This window comes from Chaetura pelagica, unplaced genomic scaffold, assembly GCF_000747805.2.
Source record: "Chaetura pelagica isolate M959 unplaced genomic scaffold, ChaPel_1.0 scaffold88, whole genome shotgun sequence".
Taxonomy (NCBI): Eukaryota; Metazoa; Chordata; class Aves; order Apodiformes; family Apodidae; genus Chaetura; species Chaetura pelagica.
This window is the reverse complement of record NW_009954313.1, coordinates 1,651,159-1,669,545: the sequence shown is the minus strand read 5'-3', so window position 1 is coordinate 1,669,545 and position 18,387 is coordinate 1,651,159. Positions and strand designations below refer to the sequence as shown.

The 18,387-nt window shown below is 41.9% G+C and overlaps 1 protein-coding gene and 1 non-coding gene across 2 annotated transcripts in view; both read left to right on the top strand.

Moving 5' to 3' along the window:
- The window catches only part of NPNT (nephronectin), a 50,651-nt gene that overhangs the window by 19,738 nt on the left and 12,526 nt on the right, over positions 1-18,387 (top strand). Inside the window, 7 exon segments of the mRNA XM_010004113.1 lie at positions 2,862-2,981; positions 3,978-4,097; positions 8,762-8,896; positions 10,065-10,187; positions 12,536-12,650; positions 12,652-12,783; positions 12,913-13,106. Of these exon segments, the coding sequence (XP_010002415.1) occupies positions 2,862-2,981; positions 3,978-4,097; positions 8,762-8,896; positions 10,065-10,187; positions 12,536-12,650; positions 12,652-12,783; positions 12,913-13,106 (939 nt within the window).
- On the top strand, positions 10,945-11,017 carry TRNAV-AAC. The gene has a single exon. It is a non-coding gene; the product is annotated as a tRNA-Val (tRNA).

The window sequence follows — 18,387 nt, the reverse complement described above, 5'->3', positions numbered from 1 at the left end:
CCTCATCTCCCTGTTGTATCAGCCAAGGTTAAAAAAAACTGAACATTTTACTTTCAGTGTGTTTTTGAAGTGTGAATCAAAAGCTAATGTTGGCAGCATTTGCTCCCAAGCAGAAATAGAATGAAGCAAAGATAGTAGCAATAATTCAGTCAAAATTTCAGAAACAAAAAGTGTGTGATGTGAGAGCCTAATACAGTTGATTGCACCTACATTTTAAGATCAGGTTATTCTCAGAGTATGTTACTAATAGTTGTCTATTGGCAATACTAGAACTTTCATTTCTGTCCTAAGAATATTTTGTGCCAAATGGTTCAGAGTCCTACAAAGGGGTCTAATTATTTAAAGCTCATAATGTAATCTATACCTTCTGCAAGATGGTAAACTGAGAACAGTCATAAACTCTTACTGTTTTCAACTTTGCATCTGTGTTTGTGGCTCTGGAAGTAAGTGCAAGACAGTTCTGAAGGGCAAAGTCTTCAGCAGTACCTGAACTTAAGAGCTGAAGTGCAGTGGGATGTTAGTATTAGAAGTTAATGCAGGCACTGTCAAAATCTTGCCCTGTCAGCTTAATTTCAGCATTACCTTTCCTCACTCTATTGTTCTTACTTCTAGTTAGGTATTTTATACTTGGCTATTAATGCAGTTATTTTGTAAAGTGATGCTTTTGTACAAAACAGGAAGAATACAGATATTTTAGACTTGCAGAACTTTCTTTTCTCTTGCTTCAATGTGGTTGTTGCCCATGAATCTCAGAATAGTCAATAATGTGAGCTCTGCAGGGGTACTTTTATGAATTGAGGTAAAACTAACCATTTTTTAACAATGACTTTTTAACACACATGTTGCATGTGTAATAAATATGTTATTGCAGCTCTAATGTCAGGAGCTGCCTAATTGTAGTAAGTTTTACAGAAGAAAGGAAAAAGCAGCTTTTTGTGCTGCCTAGAGAAATTTGCCTCCCCAAATGGGAGCTTTCACCTGTTTATTATTGAGCATTTTTATGTAAAGTTTTATTTTTACATTAAGATTTTCACAGTGAAAATTTGCCCTTCCTCTCTAGCATATTCATGTGCTGCTTTTCCATTTTGCCTATGCACCTACTCTATCATAGTCAAAACTCTTAGCTGAAGAGCCCGGTTTCAGAGTAGAAAATGTGCATCTTTTCCATGGCTGTTTCTCCAAACCCAGCAAGTATACTCTTGTAATTGAGGTTGTAATTGGTTCCTACTGGGAGAAGTGTGCTCTCTATGCTTTCCTAGCAGCTCCAGAAATGCTTTAAAATTCCCAAAGAATGAGAGTTGAAAAGGGATGCTCTTTTTGCAATGTATGATCCACAGGAAGACTGCAGAGATCGTCATCACTCCTTGTTTGACAGGCACAGGTCCAGCCCTTATTTTGGCAACTTTTCCAAACTGAAGTCCTGCCTACACTTACCTGGTCTTTGCTGCTGCTCTAGGAGTAAACATTTCTCTTTGTGCTTAAGCCTTCTGCAGAAACAAAGGGAAAATTATGTCACTTCCCACTACCCTCCCACAGCAGAGGACAGCACGAAGTATTCTTGTTTGTAAACCTGCTGCACTTCAAATGAAGTAGAAATGGTCATATCCATCAGTTAGGGCAAGGACTGTGGGGAAGTACAAATACCTGTCTACAGTATGCTTGCTTTTGCTTGGCCCCACGAAGATGAAAACAGTAGGTGGCAAGACAACAGATTTAACAATACACATGAACACTTACGAATTTCTGACTTCATTCTAACCAGAAGTATATTTATCTTTCTGTTTTAGTGCCGTAACTCTAGGCCTTCACATCTAGTCCATAGCAAGCACGTGTCTCCTCCTCACCTGGCATTTTATGAAGTGGCTACTGGGTCTATGTGTCTACCATGCTATAGAAGCCCCAGGGGTCACCTTTCTGCTATGTGAATTAGGGAGTGAACTTTGATGAGAGTGTGCTTAGTAGTGTAGATGGCTCTCTGAAAAGTTCCTGGAAATACCAGTGTCTCTTACTGTGACAGAACTCCAGACAACATGGTGCAATATTAGAGATGAGGCTCGGTAACTCAGTTAAGTACTTACTGGCTGGATTTGTGAATAGATGTGTTACTTTCACCTTTATCATCATCTTTACTCATTAGTATACAAATAACTAACCAACACACATTCTTAGAAGAGAATTCTGAAGGAAATGTTCACTTCATCTCTACTTCTTGTTAGAAGCCTTGTCTACTACTATGAAAATTGTAGGCTGAACATTCTGAGTTCAAGTAATTAATTGTGTAGTAAATTGTAAATCTGAAAGAGTAGCCTTCATGGATAGCCTTTGACACACATCACTGATAGAAAATACTTTTCTTTCAGTATTTTCTGGATGGTAAGGAATACATTTTCCCTGTGAGGTTGTTTCCTGCTTTCCTCTGCGACTAATTTTGAAGTGTGATAGTGAATCGCTGAATTGCTATTGACATCATTGGTAGTGATTGCAACAGGGATATTTGCTTTCTCCACCCTCCTCCTCCAGAGGAGGTCCTGTACATGGCATCAACGTGAACAGTGGCAAGATGTGGGCAGCCTGAGCTTGTGCATTCCCTAATTAAACTTCTGTTGGCACTTAACCTAATGCAGATACTGTGATTTCTGAAAGGAGATCTGTGAAAGAAGTGAATATGCCACTTGGCTGGAGGCTGAACAGTGCTTTATGCAGGATATTCTGGATGCTTGCTATCAGCTGGATTGCGTATAAAAAGCTAATTCCCGTATTTTCCCATCTATCTTCAGGAACTTGAACTAGTGTTTTTTTTCACATATACTTTGTATGTTTGTTTTTTTTCCCCTCCCCCTCTTTTGTACCCTTTATTTCAGATCTAAACGAGTGTGGACTGAAGCCGCGGCCGTGCAAGCACCGGTGTATGAACACCTACGGCAGCTACAAGTGCTACTGCCTGAATGGCTACATGCTGCTGCCAGATGGGACCTGCTCAAGTACGGCAAGGCTTGTTGCTTGCTTTTTTCAAGCTCCTCAAGGTCCCTGTGTGGGTTCCTGAGGGAGTCTTTTATTAAACGTGTATGACTCCTAAAGTAAAAGATGGATCTTGCTGGAAATTAGGTTATTGCTCAAGAATCTCTTCTTTTCCTTCTAATGAATCATTGAATGACTTGGGTAGGAAAAGAACTACAAGATCAAGTTCAATCATTAACCCTGCTCTTACTAGGTCCAGCACTATGCCATATCCCCAGGCACCACATCTAGACACCATTTAAACACATCCAGGAATGAAACTAGGCTGAACAAAACAACAGCAAATATTTTTATTTTGTTGGTTTTATTACAAGTTTCCTTAGAAGCATTCTTCAGTGTTGTAAATCATTGTTAATTGGCCTTCATGGACAAGTGCTTGTAGCTTTCATTGCAGCAGGACACCTGCAGTTCTGATGTGTTATGTCCTTACGAATGTAAAATCATTAAAGCTGCAGATGTTAGCTATTTGACTCATATAAAATTGTACTACCATCTCTCTGGAGATCAGGTTCCTACTTGTTCACATTAAAGTGGATATTTTGAGTGTCTGGACAGAGAGAAGGGAAGAGAAATTATGTTTTAATTAAGGATTCTATGATTCTATGCTTCTATTTAAAAATGGCAATACTGTCCAGGAGAGTTTGTGGTGGGCTTTATATACCTCATGGGGGCTGAATTCCGCAACTTGATACAATTGTGGTGGTTTATTGTGGTTTTGGTGGGTTTTTTTGTTTTGCTTTGGTTTGGTTTTTGCCTTAGAGATGCAATTTGTGGAAAGAAAAAAAGAATTACTGCATATTCATTTGCTCTTTAAATCCTGAATTGGGTGTCTCTCGAATTCAAAAAGCATTTTTCTTCTTCTATCATAATTATATGACTTCTTAATTCTCTAATGTATTTAGTAATTTTTCTGGTACTGATGGGAATCCTTATCTAAATGTTTGATTATTTTTCCCTAGGTGCCCTCTCTTGCTCTATGGCAAACTGTCAGTACGGCTGTGATGTGCTGAAAGGGGAAGTTCGCTGCCGCTGTCCTTCTCCAGGCCTGCAGCTGGGGCCTGATGGCAGGACTTGCATAGGTAGGTGATCAAAGGTAGATTGCATTTTTTTTCCATCCAGAATTTTCTTATCCTTACACTGAACGCAGTTCAAGGGAGTTTATCAAACATCTTCAGAATGCTTCACACGTGCCGTTTAAAGATGTTACTTAATGCAAACTGGGATAGGCATGTTGCTGAGTTGCTCTCAAGTGGTCTGGGTCAGGAATCACCAGGGTTTTCCTCCAATCCTCCATTTTTCATTTTACTCGCATAGGCTGCTTGGCATCCAAGCCCTCAGCCCTTACCAATCCTATTACTGGGCAATTTTAAACTACTGGTAACAGAAACTTCACAATACCTGCCTCCATAAAACCCAGAATGGGGAGGTCAGCTCTCCCTCAAACCCACCAAGCTGGTGCCCAGGCTCGGGGAGGAGGAGGGTAATTTGTTTGAATCACTGAAGTTATACTGGGACACAGTGAAGTTCAGTGCATTCTCCCAGTATTAATGGGATTGAAGCTACTGCCTTTGTCCCATACGGTGAAAACTTAGGTTAGAATAAACTCAGGAATTCAGACTACATAAAAGTCAGATACTTTGTTCCCACATTCGTGAACATAGAAAAAAAGGTTCTTGTGGTTAATCAGACTGTATTATGCCACACTCTACGGCAGTCTGACGTGTGATTTCATTAGTCATTAACTATACATCCTGAGTGGATATGATGCTCCAGTGATTTTATTATTGTATGTAGTTCCATAGCCAGTAAAACTTGCACTGAAAAAAATGTAAGAGAATGTGGATGCCCTAATTATTAGCATAGCTACCCACATGGGAGATGGTTCTCCAAGTGGTTGACCAATGCTGACCAAGGATTTATTGACAGAGCAAGAGACATGTTCTAGACCTTCTTTTGTGAGGAACAGGCTGAGTTCTAAGTCTGAGGCTTTCTGAAGTGCAGGACTGGCACATCCATGTACATAAAATAATGGGTAGAACAGGATAAAGTTATCACATGCTGAAGGGATTGAATTGTGATTAATGATGCTGTGGACATTATCACAGAGAGAGATCTTTGAAAGAAGCTTGTGCTATGCCATAGTGAGCAGAGTGATTTTAAGTCTAAATTCAAGAAAATTATACCAAGTACAGAAATTTGCTAGAAAAATTCTTGCAAGATTCTCATAGTGTGCATTTTTATAGTCAGGCAAAGTTCATACTTTGAGATAAACAAAGTGCACTTTTAATGCTGTAGCATTCAAACCCATTATATGAAGCTCTTTCAGTTCTTCAGTGTAGTTTTTTTAAAAAAAAAACACTTTTTTTTTTTTTCCCAGACAGGTTAAAAAAGAAGTATGTACCCACGTTTCAGTTGAGTGTGCATATTTAGGATAGATTTTTAAGATTTTCCACAAAAATTGCAGAACAGTCTTGTACAATACAGAGAAAGTAGTCTTAGCAAGAGATTCCTGTCCTTCATGGGTCATAACATAATCTCCTCCCTTTTTTGATAAGAAGTGATTGTGACATGCAACCTGTTTTTGCTGTTTCTCTGTCAAGTTGGAGTTGTACTAAGAACCAGTACATACATCCAAGAATTGAAGCTCTTTGGGGCCAGAACTGTGTTTTTCATCACGTGTACAAGCCCATCACTGTTTGGAAGGTTGTCAGCTCCAGTGTGTCTGGGTATTGCTGCAGTACAAAAAAAAAGGAGTGTAGATGATGGTAAAAAAAAGTCAAGTGTGCATTGGCTGCAGCTCATGAAATTCTTGTTTGAGGACAGTTTGAAAGACAGCTGGGAATGTAGTGCTTATTTTTAGCACAGGTGGAAATGCCTCTAGGCATTATTCCATTCTTAGTTTAACCCATGCTGATAATTCTTTTGTTAATTTGTTCCTTCCAGACAGTCAGTAAAGAGCCATGAAACAATTTGACTGTGAAAGAAAATCATATAAACTAATTACCAATGAATTGAAAAAGAATTCAACAAAGTGCTCAGTGAAAATACTGATGAATTGAGTAATTAATTGAATAATGACTCTTAATAAATTGATCAGTGGTGTTGCTTTTTGGATTGGGGTTTTCATTTAATGAAATTAGCAGTAGACACATTTCAGCTTCAGAAAGTCTGAAGTTGTATGAGGGCTGAAAATAATTACTTTCACTGTAAGGTAGTTCTTCACAGCTGTTTTTGTAGTGTACAGAAACTTGAAAAGATGCCCTTGGAAACTTAAAAAAATCATAGAATTTTAAAATCACTCTTAAGGTTGGATAGTGCTTGAGTTGGTGACACAGTCGTACAGCAGGAGAGAAGAAGGACTCGGTGATTCTGCCTCTCAATTGGGCAGTGACCATCACACGTGTGAAGTGCTGTCTGTGTGAAGTTCCTTTGGAGCAGCTCCCAGTGCTAAGTCTGGGCATGCACCTCCATGGCAGACCAGGCTGAGATCAGAATACACATCACCCCTTTGTGCCCTGGTTTTCATAGGAAGCAAGCATGACCCACGTGTTGCAGCAGGCAAAGGCAAACAGCCTTGTACCATTTGGGCCCAGGTGTGAATTGGGAGTGGGGCCATGGACTTGACAGAAGCCATAGTCACTGCACTGTTGGAGAACTACAGGAACATAATCATAAGCACTTGCATGCCATCTTCTAACTAATGATCAAAAAGTGGCTTCCCACCAGTCATGAGCACCCATCAGCTCTCACATTAAATGCAAGCAGTAGACTGTCAACTTTTTTTCCATTATTTTTGTGCCAGTTTTCAACAGTGTATCAATTAGCAGTTCAGTCCTGTTTATTTAAGAAAACCCCACAGAGAACCCAAAGCTATCAAGAAACTGAAACTTGCAGCCTTGAAATAGAAAGTTCTGGTTTGTAAATTAAATGAGTGTAAGGAGCATGGTAGAATTTGTAAAACTGTTCATGAATTCAAAGCCAAAACTATAAGTAATAGGTTGAAACCAAGAGGCAGATTTATAGGGGGATTCAGGCATGTGGAGAGGTGCCTAGTATTGGCCTTGATTTCTTTCTCATTCAGACCTTTACTGCAGCGTTGTAGAAGTGCAGCTGTCTGAGACTAAAAGAGAGCCATCTGATGGGCCAGGAGGGTGGGAGCTGAGTGGCTGAATCCTTGCTGTTCTCAGCCATTCTTCATGCAGAGTGGAACGGTGCCAGCAGCAGCTACTGGGTGAGCACATACAGTCAGTAATTCATGGTTGTAGGTCACTTCCTTTCGCTGTGGGAAATACAGCTTGGAGAATTTGAAGCTATGTCCCCAGGCCTCAGGTAGCTGCCCTCACTAACCAGCGATTCTGAGGTAATATTTTTCCTGTGCTGTGCCAGAGACTGAGGCCTCTCTCTGCCTTGTCCAGGCCTCTTTCGCAACCAGATGGGCATCAATCACTTGGCTTTGTTTTGCACTCTTGACACCTGCAGCTCAAGTACTCCTTTTGGGAAAAGAATTGTGTAGAGAGCAAAATCTTGCTTTCCCGTAGATCAAGAGCCTGATAAGGCTGCAGACCAAAGTGTGCCCTGTAGAGAACCAACAAACATCAAGAGTGGCATGCGTCAGAGGCAGCTGCTTGGCAGCTTCAGCACAGTATTTGAGGGCTACGTCGTGAGTGGTAGCTCAGGCAGCTTTTGGGTACCAGCCTGACCTCGTCTGAGAGTTTCCCAGAGAGTGAAAGCAGCATGGGGCTGAGATGAGGGGTGTCAAACATTTACTGAGCACCACCTGTGTCTTCCCACTCCTCTGTCCTTGCCTGGACATGGCTTGCTGAAGCACTGCTTCAGGTGCAGGGCAAATGGCTCCCAAGCATCTCAGCACCTCGGAGATACCTTAAGGTCATTTAGGTAACCAGCTTCTCTGTAAGAGAGGTTTCAGCTACAGCACAGGCACTGTGTGAGTGAGAGACTGCAAAGACCAGGCCTGTGGTAAATAACTGGTGGGAGATCCAGATATATTGCACCCCTGGGATTAGCTTGAACTCTTTTTCTTTAGAGCAAGTCCTGAACAGAAGATTTCCCAGAGCAGGTTGGGAGTTAGGGACACCTGAGTTTTAAAAAAATGAACCACTTCCTACTGCAGGGTGATGTACTTTGAATATGCATGTGTGACCTATGCTACAGGAACAGTATTTCAGGCCTATTTCAAAAAAAGAATTACTGCAGGAGGAGGAATAGTAGTAGTTGTTCCTTGCCTGTAAGTCCAGGTGCTGTCTTTATAACCAGGCAGGGCTTAGTGGGACAAAGGCAAATTATACAAAGAGCACTAAACAGCTTTTCTTTAGACAAATACCATTACAATTTCAAATGAGCATTTTTAGGCCTTGAAAAATCTCGTGTGTTCTGTGGGGAATTAGAAAGTGTCTCCTCTTCAAGGGGAAGGGTACCAGGATGGCAAGAGCACAGAGCAATATTCCAGATTCAGTAGCAATGCTTGTTTATGCCTGCTCATCTCTTGTCACCCACAGTATTTGTAAAGGCCCAGGAGGCATAAAAAGTTGTGTGTGTGACCAAGAGCTGAACTGAGATGGCACAGCCAGAAGTGATCAGGTGTTACTGCTGGCTAACCAGCTTGTAGCCAGAAAAACCTTATAAAAATACTTTGGCTAGTCATCTTTAGTTTTCCATCATGTGAAACCAGTTTCACTTCAATAGTATGGATTTAAAGAATAATACAGTTCTTTTGTTTCCACAGATATTGATGAATGTGCTACTGGTGGAGTTATGTGTCCACGATTTAGGCACTGTGTCAATACGTTTGGAAGCTACATTTGCAGGTGTCATAAAGGCTTTGATCTAATGTACATTGGAGGCAAATACCAATGCCATGGTAATAACAACTTACTTCTTATGTGCATGCAATAGAGCTGCTTATTCTAAACTGAAATTAATGAGGAATGTTTACTTATGGTTTTAGTTTGCACTGCATCTGTATTTTAGGGAAGGGTGGATTATAGAAATAGACTGTGAAAAAGAAAGCATATATTTGGCTCCCATTCTTATAACTGGTTCTTCTGTAGAAGTTAGTGGGAGACCAGAGCTCATGACCCCAGGAATTCTGTTCTAAAGCCCTTGTCCCCACAGTTAGTTTCACTATGCCCAGGCAGATGTAGGTTTGAACCAGCATGTCTGAGCTGTAACACAGGTGTGCTCCCTAGCATGCCCCAAGATCCAAGATAAGAAAATACGGCTAGAGTACAGCCCAGCTCCTTCCAAGCCAGGCTGCCCAACTTTCCTTCCCTTGAAGACAGGTGAGGAAAAGACATGGCTTGGGAAATAACCTGTCTTTGTCTGAACATGAGACTGGAATGCAGCTGGCATATGCCTTTCAACAAAGAAGTTCCCAGATCCCACTGTCTTAGTTTCCCAGGGCCCCAAGTGGAACTGAAAAAGTGAGACAATATGGCATTGCTCTGTGTTTAAGTGTAATATTTTTTTTGAGAGAAATATTTATGCAGAGCACTGGATTTTGAAGATATTTGCTTTGCATCACTAACAAGTACACAGAAGATTGCCATGTAAGATGATTCATGCAGTTTCTACTTGATGTAGAAACATGTATACAGATTTATAATACAGGAAGCATTTTATGAAAAGAAAACAAATCAGTTTAATACCTGTGTGGATAAGAACATGCATGTGCCTATATTCAGTTAATCTTTTCTTATGTCACCTTTAAAAGTGGTTATTAAAATTGTGATCTTTGTTATCTCAACTGCAATCTACCTACAGCACATCACTGAAGCTGATGCTAAGGTATAAGCTGAGCAATACCAGAGTTGCACAATAATCCCTCTTACCCTAATGTTTGTATCCCTCTGTTAACTTGTGACTGTCTGTCTTCCTTTTCCCACTGGCAATTCAGTTTTTAAATTTTTTTCAAAATTAATAGTATTTTCCTAATGACCACGCTACTGATTGTGTTTTTGCAGGGATTAGTGGAAAAGTAAGTTTCTTTTGATGTAAATGATATTTTAAAATGTAACTTTCTGTTGCAGATATAGATGAATGTTCCCTTGGCCACCATCAGTGTGGCAGTTTTTCACGATGTTACAATACACCAGGATCCTACAAATGCAAGTGTAAAGAAGGGTACAGAGACAATGGAACAAGCTGCATACGTATGTAATGCTCCTTTTAAAAAAGGGATTCTGAAAGTTAATGTGTCCCATGTTTTAAAGTTTTGAGATACAGCACAATTTGGCTCAGTTTCTTCTAACTATTTTTAATACTTAATAAGGGACCAGGGAATGTAGTCAGAGTTTTCTGAGTCTTAGCATGCCTTGGTAAAAATACCTTTCCCTGAGACATTTTCATAATTAGAAAGAAATTCACCTCTCCCTGTTGGCAGCTTGATTCTAGAGATTGCTTAAGGATGAGGACAACTGGGTAAGCAGGGTAGGTCTGGTCAAACAGTACATGTTACTCATTCCCTATTGTAATGTACATTCTGCAACTGGCCCATTTCAGCAGCTCACCCCATCCACTCCCACTGCTCCCCAGATGTGAGAGCTCTATGACATATGGTGAATCTTTTTGAGAACCTTGCGTTCATGTGTGGGGACTCTAGGGACTCGCTGATCTCTTTAAAGAGCAGTTCCCATTGCAGACTTGTTTCCTTTGGCTGTAGTTGTCATGGTGATGTGATCTGGCTAAGGTTTTGAACTCAAATGCTTGCGATTCTATGTGCCACACACTTCACGTGTTACTGGTACATAGACCTGAGCTGCATTTTATATTGTAATAAACAATAATGTAAAAACCACAGGGTGTTCGAAAGAACAGTAATACATGGCTGACCAGAGAAAACATCTTTATCTGCAATCATTAAACAAATAATTCTTTAACAAAGAGTAGTTGTAAATTGAAATACAGGTGGTTTCTGTAGTGTAGTGGTTATCACGTTCGCCTAACACGCGAAAGGTCCCTGGTTCGAAACCAGGCAGAAACAGCACTTTTGGTGACTGGAGCGTCCGCCCAGACCGCGGTGCTGACGGAGGCGGGAGCTGCAGGAGCCGAAGGCTGGGGGAGATGGGGGGGAGATGGCTCCTCCCCTCGCAGCCGCTTTGGGAGAGTCCTGCGTGCAAAAGGTGTGCACAGGTTGAGGCCCTTCTGCAGCAGGTTGCTGAACTGCAGGAGATCATAAGAAGGCTGAGGAGTATTTATTAGGGAGGTAGAAAAGGAGAGAGAGAATCGGCTTCAGACACACACTGAGGCAAACCCAGAGCCTAAAGCTGAAGGTTAAAAATTTCTCCCATTAACAAAAACACTTGAAGGAGGCCTGCAGGAAAGCTGGGGAGGGTCTTTTTATAAGGGCTTGTAGGGAGAGGACAAGAGGTAATGGATTAAAACTGGAAGAGGAGAGATTGAGGTAAGACATTAGGAGGAAATTCTTTGGTGTGAGTGTGGTGAGACACTGGAACAAGTTGCCCAGGGAAGTTGTGGATGGCCTGTGCCTGGAAGTGTTCAGGACCAGGTTGGATGGCTCTGAGCAACCTGGTCTAGTGGGAGGGGACCCTGCCCATGTAGGGAGGTTGGAACTAGATAGATATTTAAGGTCCCTTCCAACTCAAACCATTATGTGATTCTATTTTAACTGTGTGTTACACTTGAAACACTTGTACACAAAATATGTGACTAGAGTTCTTATTGAGGCTTTTAAGATCTCCAGTGAGATGTAAAAGACTTATTAACAAATGGAAAATTATAAATAACAAAATAGGTATTCTTGAATTTCATGTCTGTAGAGAGTCCCCCTGTGAAAACAAGTTAGAATTTATTGTCCTTTCTTTATGACATATTTGAGTGCTGTAGGCACTGTCATTGTGGTGTAGGTGGTGTTCAGTTCACCTCCTTTTCGTGGAGGCTGAAAAAAATACTGTTTCTTTAGTTTCCTGGTGTTTAGAAAGGCAAGGATCTAAATGAAGGCTATTGGCTTAGGTTCAGCCTCTGTAAAATGATCAATGCTTATTGACAAGGAGAAAGTTTAGAAGAAGTGGAGGGTCTGAAAGCTAACTTTCTGAAGCCAAAGAAATCTCCCATCCGTGACCAAAATGGTTGTAACACTGGAGTCTTGCTAAACTTGCCTCTACTCCTGAGTATGAAGTTGTCCAGTTTAGAGGGCTGCTTAACACACATCTTGCTGTCCATGCTTTTTAACTAACACTGCTTTTGGTTAATTTTGCCAACTCTGAAAGAGGGCTGATGCTTGGGAGGGGGTGGATATGGAAGTCTTTTGGCCTTCAGTCATTCTAAATCATCCCTCAACTTCTGTAATGGGAAGTAGCATATGAAGGGACGTGGCGATTCAGCAGTGCCAAGGCTAAAGTATGTTTCTAATTAGTGGAGACATTCAGAAGAAGAGAAATTATTTCAGCAAAGACTTGCTGTCATAATGAAATATATTGTTAAGCTTCTGGAGCAAGAGACTCAAATGTCCAATTTGGTCCCATTTTGATTCTCTTTGCAGTTATTCCTAATGTTATGATTGAACCACCTGGTCAATATAATATATTCAAGGGCAACAGCACACTTCCTAAGGGAGGCAGTGGTATTGCCAATAGGATTCCTAATGTTGGAGGCACAACTCAGACTACCATATGTACCTACTATTGTTACAGAACGGCCAGTGACCAGGCCAACAACTCGACCTACACCCGAGCCAGCAACTCGACCTACACCGAGGCCAACAACTCAACCTACCCCTGAGCCAACAACTCGATCTACACTGAGGCCAACAACTCGATCTACCCCCAGGCCAACCACTCGACTTACACCAAGGCCAACAACTCATCCTACACCCAGGCCAACAACTCAACTGACACCAAAGCCAACCACTAGGTATGTGCCGGTGACAAGACCTCTGCCTCCAACACCACCTCAGCCAACAGTGTTAAGACCTACACTTCCACCACAAAGAACTCCTCTAATAACAACTGAAGGGCCTTCACATGTTCCCATTGAAACTACATCTTCCCAAGGAATTACAGATGACAACAGGATTCAGCTAGATCCCCAGAAACCCCGAGGAGACGTGTTCAGTAAGTAATCTTACATATCCTTTCATTTGTCAAAATTGTAGAAGCAATGTGTAGTTTGAATTGTGAGGTAAAAACACTTACTGTGCTGATTGGGTGTTTTGAACACTTTAGCAATGCAAACAAAGACCTGGTGATACAGTAAAGCTGCACAAATAATTGATTTTGTTTCCTAACAAAAATGTGGGGAAGAAGTTCTGAATGAGTTCAACCAAGAAGTTGTTGTTTGGGTTTTTTTTTTACCCTTCCTGAAATTATTTGTGAATATATGATCCTGTATAAGTGCTTAAACTCAGATGAAAGTTTTGGAGAAATGAAAGACATTTTATTGAAAATTACTGAAATGCAACATAACTCATATATGGCAAAAGGATTCAAATTCAGGGAGTTGAGGGTCACCCTTAGCATATTTTCATAGCTTTAAGAATGGTAAGAAATTGGATCATAGCTGATGTCCTAAAGACTGTTTCGTCACCTCTATTGAATGAATTCAAGTAGTCTTGGATGCTTATGACTAAGCAATGGGAAAGATGCGTAAATTGAACCTACGCTAATTTTACAGACTGTGCCTAGGAGAATGGCTACATGTAAAGTTGAAGATAGAACAGATGCTCATAGCAGGAACACATGTCATTTTAAGAGCTTCTCTGAAATCCACAACACCATTTCTACGCCAGCTTTAGTGCATACCAGAGAAGACATTACTGGCACTTGCAGAGTTACACGTATCTGCCAAGAACTACTCAACACTGATTCCATCTTCAGTTTTGCTGCTAATTTTAGAGACAAGGAGGTTGTGCCTGATCAGCTGTTCTCCTTCAGCTTGATGTGCAATAAAGCTGCTGAAGCAATGTAGTAGGAAAAAAGTTTGCTGTGTCAGAGCAGGTGTACAAGCAGCCTGGGACTTTTTTTTTGTGGTTGCTTTGGCATCTGTGTGGTAACTTCTTGGGCTACGTTCTCTTAGGTCATTATACAGTGAAATATTTTGTTCCTTGTAAAAAAAGAGTTTGTTTTCCTTGGGACATTTTGTCTGTTGTAGACAGTTGTATAAACTTAAAATTGAGACAATGGCTGACTTAGAATTTGGGAAGATAAATCCTGGGGCTACTCAGAGGAGTGTGCTTTTGGCTTTTTCAAGATTATTTCTTAAGCAGTCTATATTCAGTTTAAAATATAAAACCATTATTTTATAAAATTCTAAAAAGAAATTCAGTGAAGAATCAAAAAACTGAATATAATAGGAACCAATAGTTCAAAATACAGAATTCTGTGGGAATTATTCTAGACCTTAGCATTTTACTTCCCAGGTGTCTTGTATTGCAGATGTTCTCTGGAATAGCAGAGGGATAATTTTGAGCTATTTTTATGAAGTCATAACAATAATCTACATAAAGCTTATTATTTTCAGTTAGTATTTCTGTCTTCTCCCTAGAGGTTAGATTTTGAAGCTAATGCTTCAAATGCATATGCTTCAGATATAGGGGTTTGGAAAGTAGGAAAGTAAAAGCATTTTAAGTTTGTTTTCTGGTGGTAAGGTTGCATTATGATACACATAACAAACACAACAAAATAATTTTGCAAAGTGTTGATCAACTATTTGTTCTGGTCAGCTGCCACCCTTTAAGGTTTGTGATATACATACAAGTCTTTCAAGGCTTCAGTTCACAATGCAGCAGGGTTCCAACAGGTTAAGCACCCGCAACCATTACTGTTCTCAGTAGGTAACAGAGGGACAGATCAAGTGAATAAATGTGTCTTACATGCCAAATTATTTCTTCTATGCCCTGATAAAGATATAATTGATACAGTTATGTCACACACATATGTGTGTGACTGAAGGTATACTCCACCTGTGCTTTAGATGGTAGGAATTTGCATGGTGCTGTGATGCTTGATGAAGTTGGTGTATTTTCTCCTCTCCCTTTTATCTCTTTTTCTCTCCTTCCTGCTCTCCTTTCCAGTCTTTCTTCTCTGTTTTCTCTTCTGGCCTCTTTGAAAGTATCGTGTAGGTTGTGGTCACTGGTGTCCCATCCCACTTTCTCTCTGTCCAGAGCCATTTATTTAGCGAGTGCACGAAAACATTTGTTCAGGAATTCAAACCTATGGTCAGGTGCAAACCAGTTCTGTCACAGAAGAATGTGCTACCCTGTCAAGGAAGCATTACTTGTAGAGTGAGGTGCTGCTTCTCCTGTTGAATCCTATTACTGCTGGAGTTTGTGAGATAGGGGAGAAAGATACATTTCCTCATGTGGGACATCTAGCAAAGTGCATAGAAAAGTTACAGCCACACATTACTACAATGGGATGTGCAGGGCATGGCTCAGCCTGTCCTCACCTGCTCTGAGTGCTGCACTTCTAAGGATAATGCAGAGATCCTCAGACATCCCCAAATGCTGCCACCGCAAGGGTTCAGCGTCACTGCCCGGTGCAGAGTTCCTGGGCATTAGCTGGGCTGCAGACCTGGCTGCCTGCGTGCCCTTGGCCAGTGGCAAGGATGAGGTACAGTGCATTAGCTCAAATGCCTCTCATGTTAGCTTACAGAAGGCATTTGCTGGGTGTGTTAAGCTTCAGGTTCCTGCTGGCCAACCTGCCCTTGCTCCAGGCCCTTGGAGAGCAGTGCCTGGCTCTGCTGGGCTGCAGCTGCTCTGTGTGAGGCACTGCAAGCTCAGGATGACAATGCTTCCACCAAGGGTAAGCCAGGGTCGCTCACAAAGCATTCCTCACGGCCAACACAATGTTAACAACCACAATGTTAAGGCAATGCAGAGTTTTAAACTGAAATAACTAGTAACATTTAGCTAACCTCTGATATGCTTCTCATCTGCCATGGGGATGTGCTAAACCCTCCCTACCTCCAGAAATCTGGTGAAATTTTCATTTGCCTCTGTAATTCCTCAGGGAAGGCACTTTTTCAGCTACTTCCTTGACCTTCGCTAAAACTGCTGCTGTTTCAATCTCACCTACGTCAGACATTTTAGCAGTGTTCCTGGTTTGTGGATACAATCTAATTTATTTTGGCTTATGCAGAACCTCTAGATTCTCTGCCCCACATCATCTCCGTCTCCAGCTGAGACAGCAAAGAAGCTGAAAATGAATTTGCACTGTGGTCCCCAAATGCATGCCTGAAAAGGGAAGAGAGAGCCTCACTTCTTGCCATCTTTGTTTCCATGTGAGACTGCAGGCAGCAATTCAGCCATCTTATAATACTCATTGTCTTGGAAAACAAAGGAGGAAATTGATGTTAGAGGTACTCATATCATGGATTAGAACTTAGCTTTGGTTTTGTAAAGTCTTCAGAAGAGTTATGGTGTCTTCCTAGAAGGCTGCTTCCTTATCATAGAATCATAGAATCTTAGGGGCTGGAAGGGACCTCGAGAGATCATCTAGTCCAACCCCCCTGCCAGAGCAGGGTCACCTAGAGTACATCACACAGGAACTCATCCAGGTGGGTTTTGAATGTCTCCAGTGAGGGAGACTCCACAACCTCCCTGGGCAGTCTGTTCCAGTGCTCTGTCACTCTCACAGTAAAAAAATTTTTTCGGATATTCACCTTGAATCTCCTATGCTCCAATTTACACCCATTACCCCTTGTCCTATCACTGGTCATCACTGAGAAAAGCCTAACTCCGTCCCCCTGACACTCACCCCTTACATATTTGTAAACATTGATGAGGTCACCCCTCAGTCTCCTTTTCTCCAAGCTAAAGAGACCCAGCTCCCTCAGCCTTTCCTCATAAGGGAGATGTTCCACTCCCCTAATCATCTTCGTAGCTCTGCGCTGGACTCTTTCGAGCAGTTCCCTGTCCTTTTTGAACTGAGGGGCCCAGAACTGGACACAATACTCCAGATGTGGCCTCACCAATGCAGAATAGAGGGGGAGGAGAACCTCTCTTGACCTACTAACCACACCCTTTCTAATGCACCCCAGGATGCCATTGGCCTTCTTGGCCACAAGGGCACATTGCTGGCTCATGGTCATCCTCCTGTCTACCAGGACCCCCAGGTCTCTTTCACCTACACTACTCTCCAGCAGTTCAGCCCCCAACCTGTACTGGGACATGGTGTTGTTCTTCCCCAAATGTAAAACTCTGCACTTCCCCTTGTTGAATTTCATCATGTTTCTCCCCGCCCAACTCTCCAACCTATCTAAGTCTCTCTGAATGGCAGCACAGCCTTCTGGTGTGTCAGCCACTCCTCCCAGCTTAGTGTCATCAGCAAACTTGCTGAGGGTACATTCTATACCCTCATCCAGGTCGTTGATGAAGATGTTGAACAACACCGGTCCCAGTACCGACCCCTGTGGGACTCCACTAGTCACACACCTCCAACCAGATTCTGCCCCATTGACTACAACTCTCTGACTCCTTCCTTTCAACCAGTTCCTAATCCACCTCACTTCCTGATCACCAAACCCATACCTGATCAACTTTTCTACAAGGATGCTGTGGGAGACGGTGTCAAATGCTTTACTGAAATCAAGATAAACCACATCTACCGCTCTACCATCATCTATCCACCTAGTAATTTCCTCATAGAAGGCTATGAGGTTAGTCAAACATGATTTACCCTTGATAAAACCATGTTGACTGCTCTTGATGACCCCCATGTCCTTGATGTGCCTGGAGATAGTGCCAAGAACAAGTTGTTCCATCACCTTTCCAGGGATGGAGGTGAGGCTGACCGGTCTATAGTTACCCGGGTCCTCCTTCTTGCCCTTCTTGTAGACTGGAGTGACATTTGCTATCCTCCAGTCCTCAGGCACCTCACCTGTTGCCCATGACTTACTGAAGATGATGGAGAGTGGCCTAGCAATGACCTCCGCCAGCTCCCTCAGCACCCTTGGGTGCATTCCATCTGGACCCATTGATTTATGGATGTCCAGATTACTCAACTGATCCCTAACCCAATCCTCATCTACCATGTCAAACTCTTCCTCTATCTTGACTTCTTCTGGGGCTATATGAATCTGGGGCTCATAGGGAGACCCTGCAGGAGTGAAGACAGAGGCAAAGAAGGCATTCAGCACCTCTGCCTTCTTTATATCCTCTGTCACCAGGGCTCCCACCTCATTCCTCAATGGGCCAATATTGCCTCTATTGCTAGTTTTGCTAGCTATGTATTTGAAAAAGCCCTTTCTATTATCCTTAACCTGACTTGCAAGGTTAAGTTCCAAGGAGGCCTTAGCTTTCCTAATTGCCTCCCTACATCCTCTGACAACAGTCCTATATTCCTCCCACGTGACCAGCCCCTCCTTCCATGATCTGTAGATTTTCCTTTTCCACTT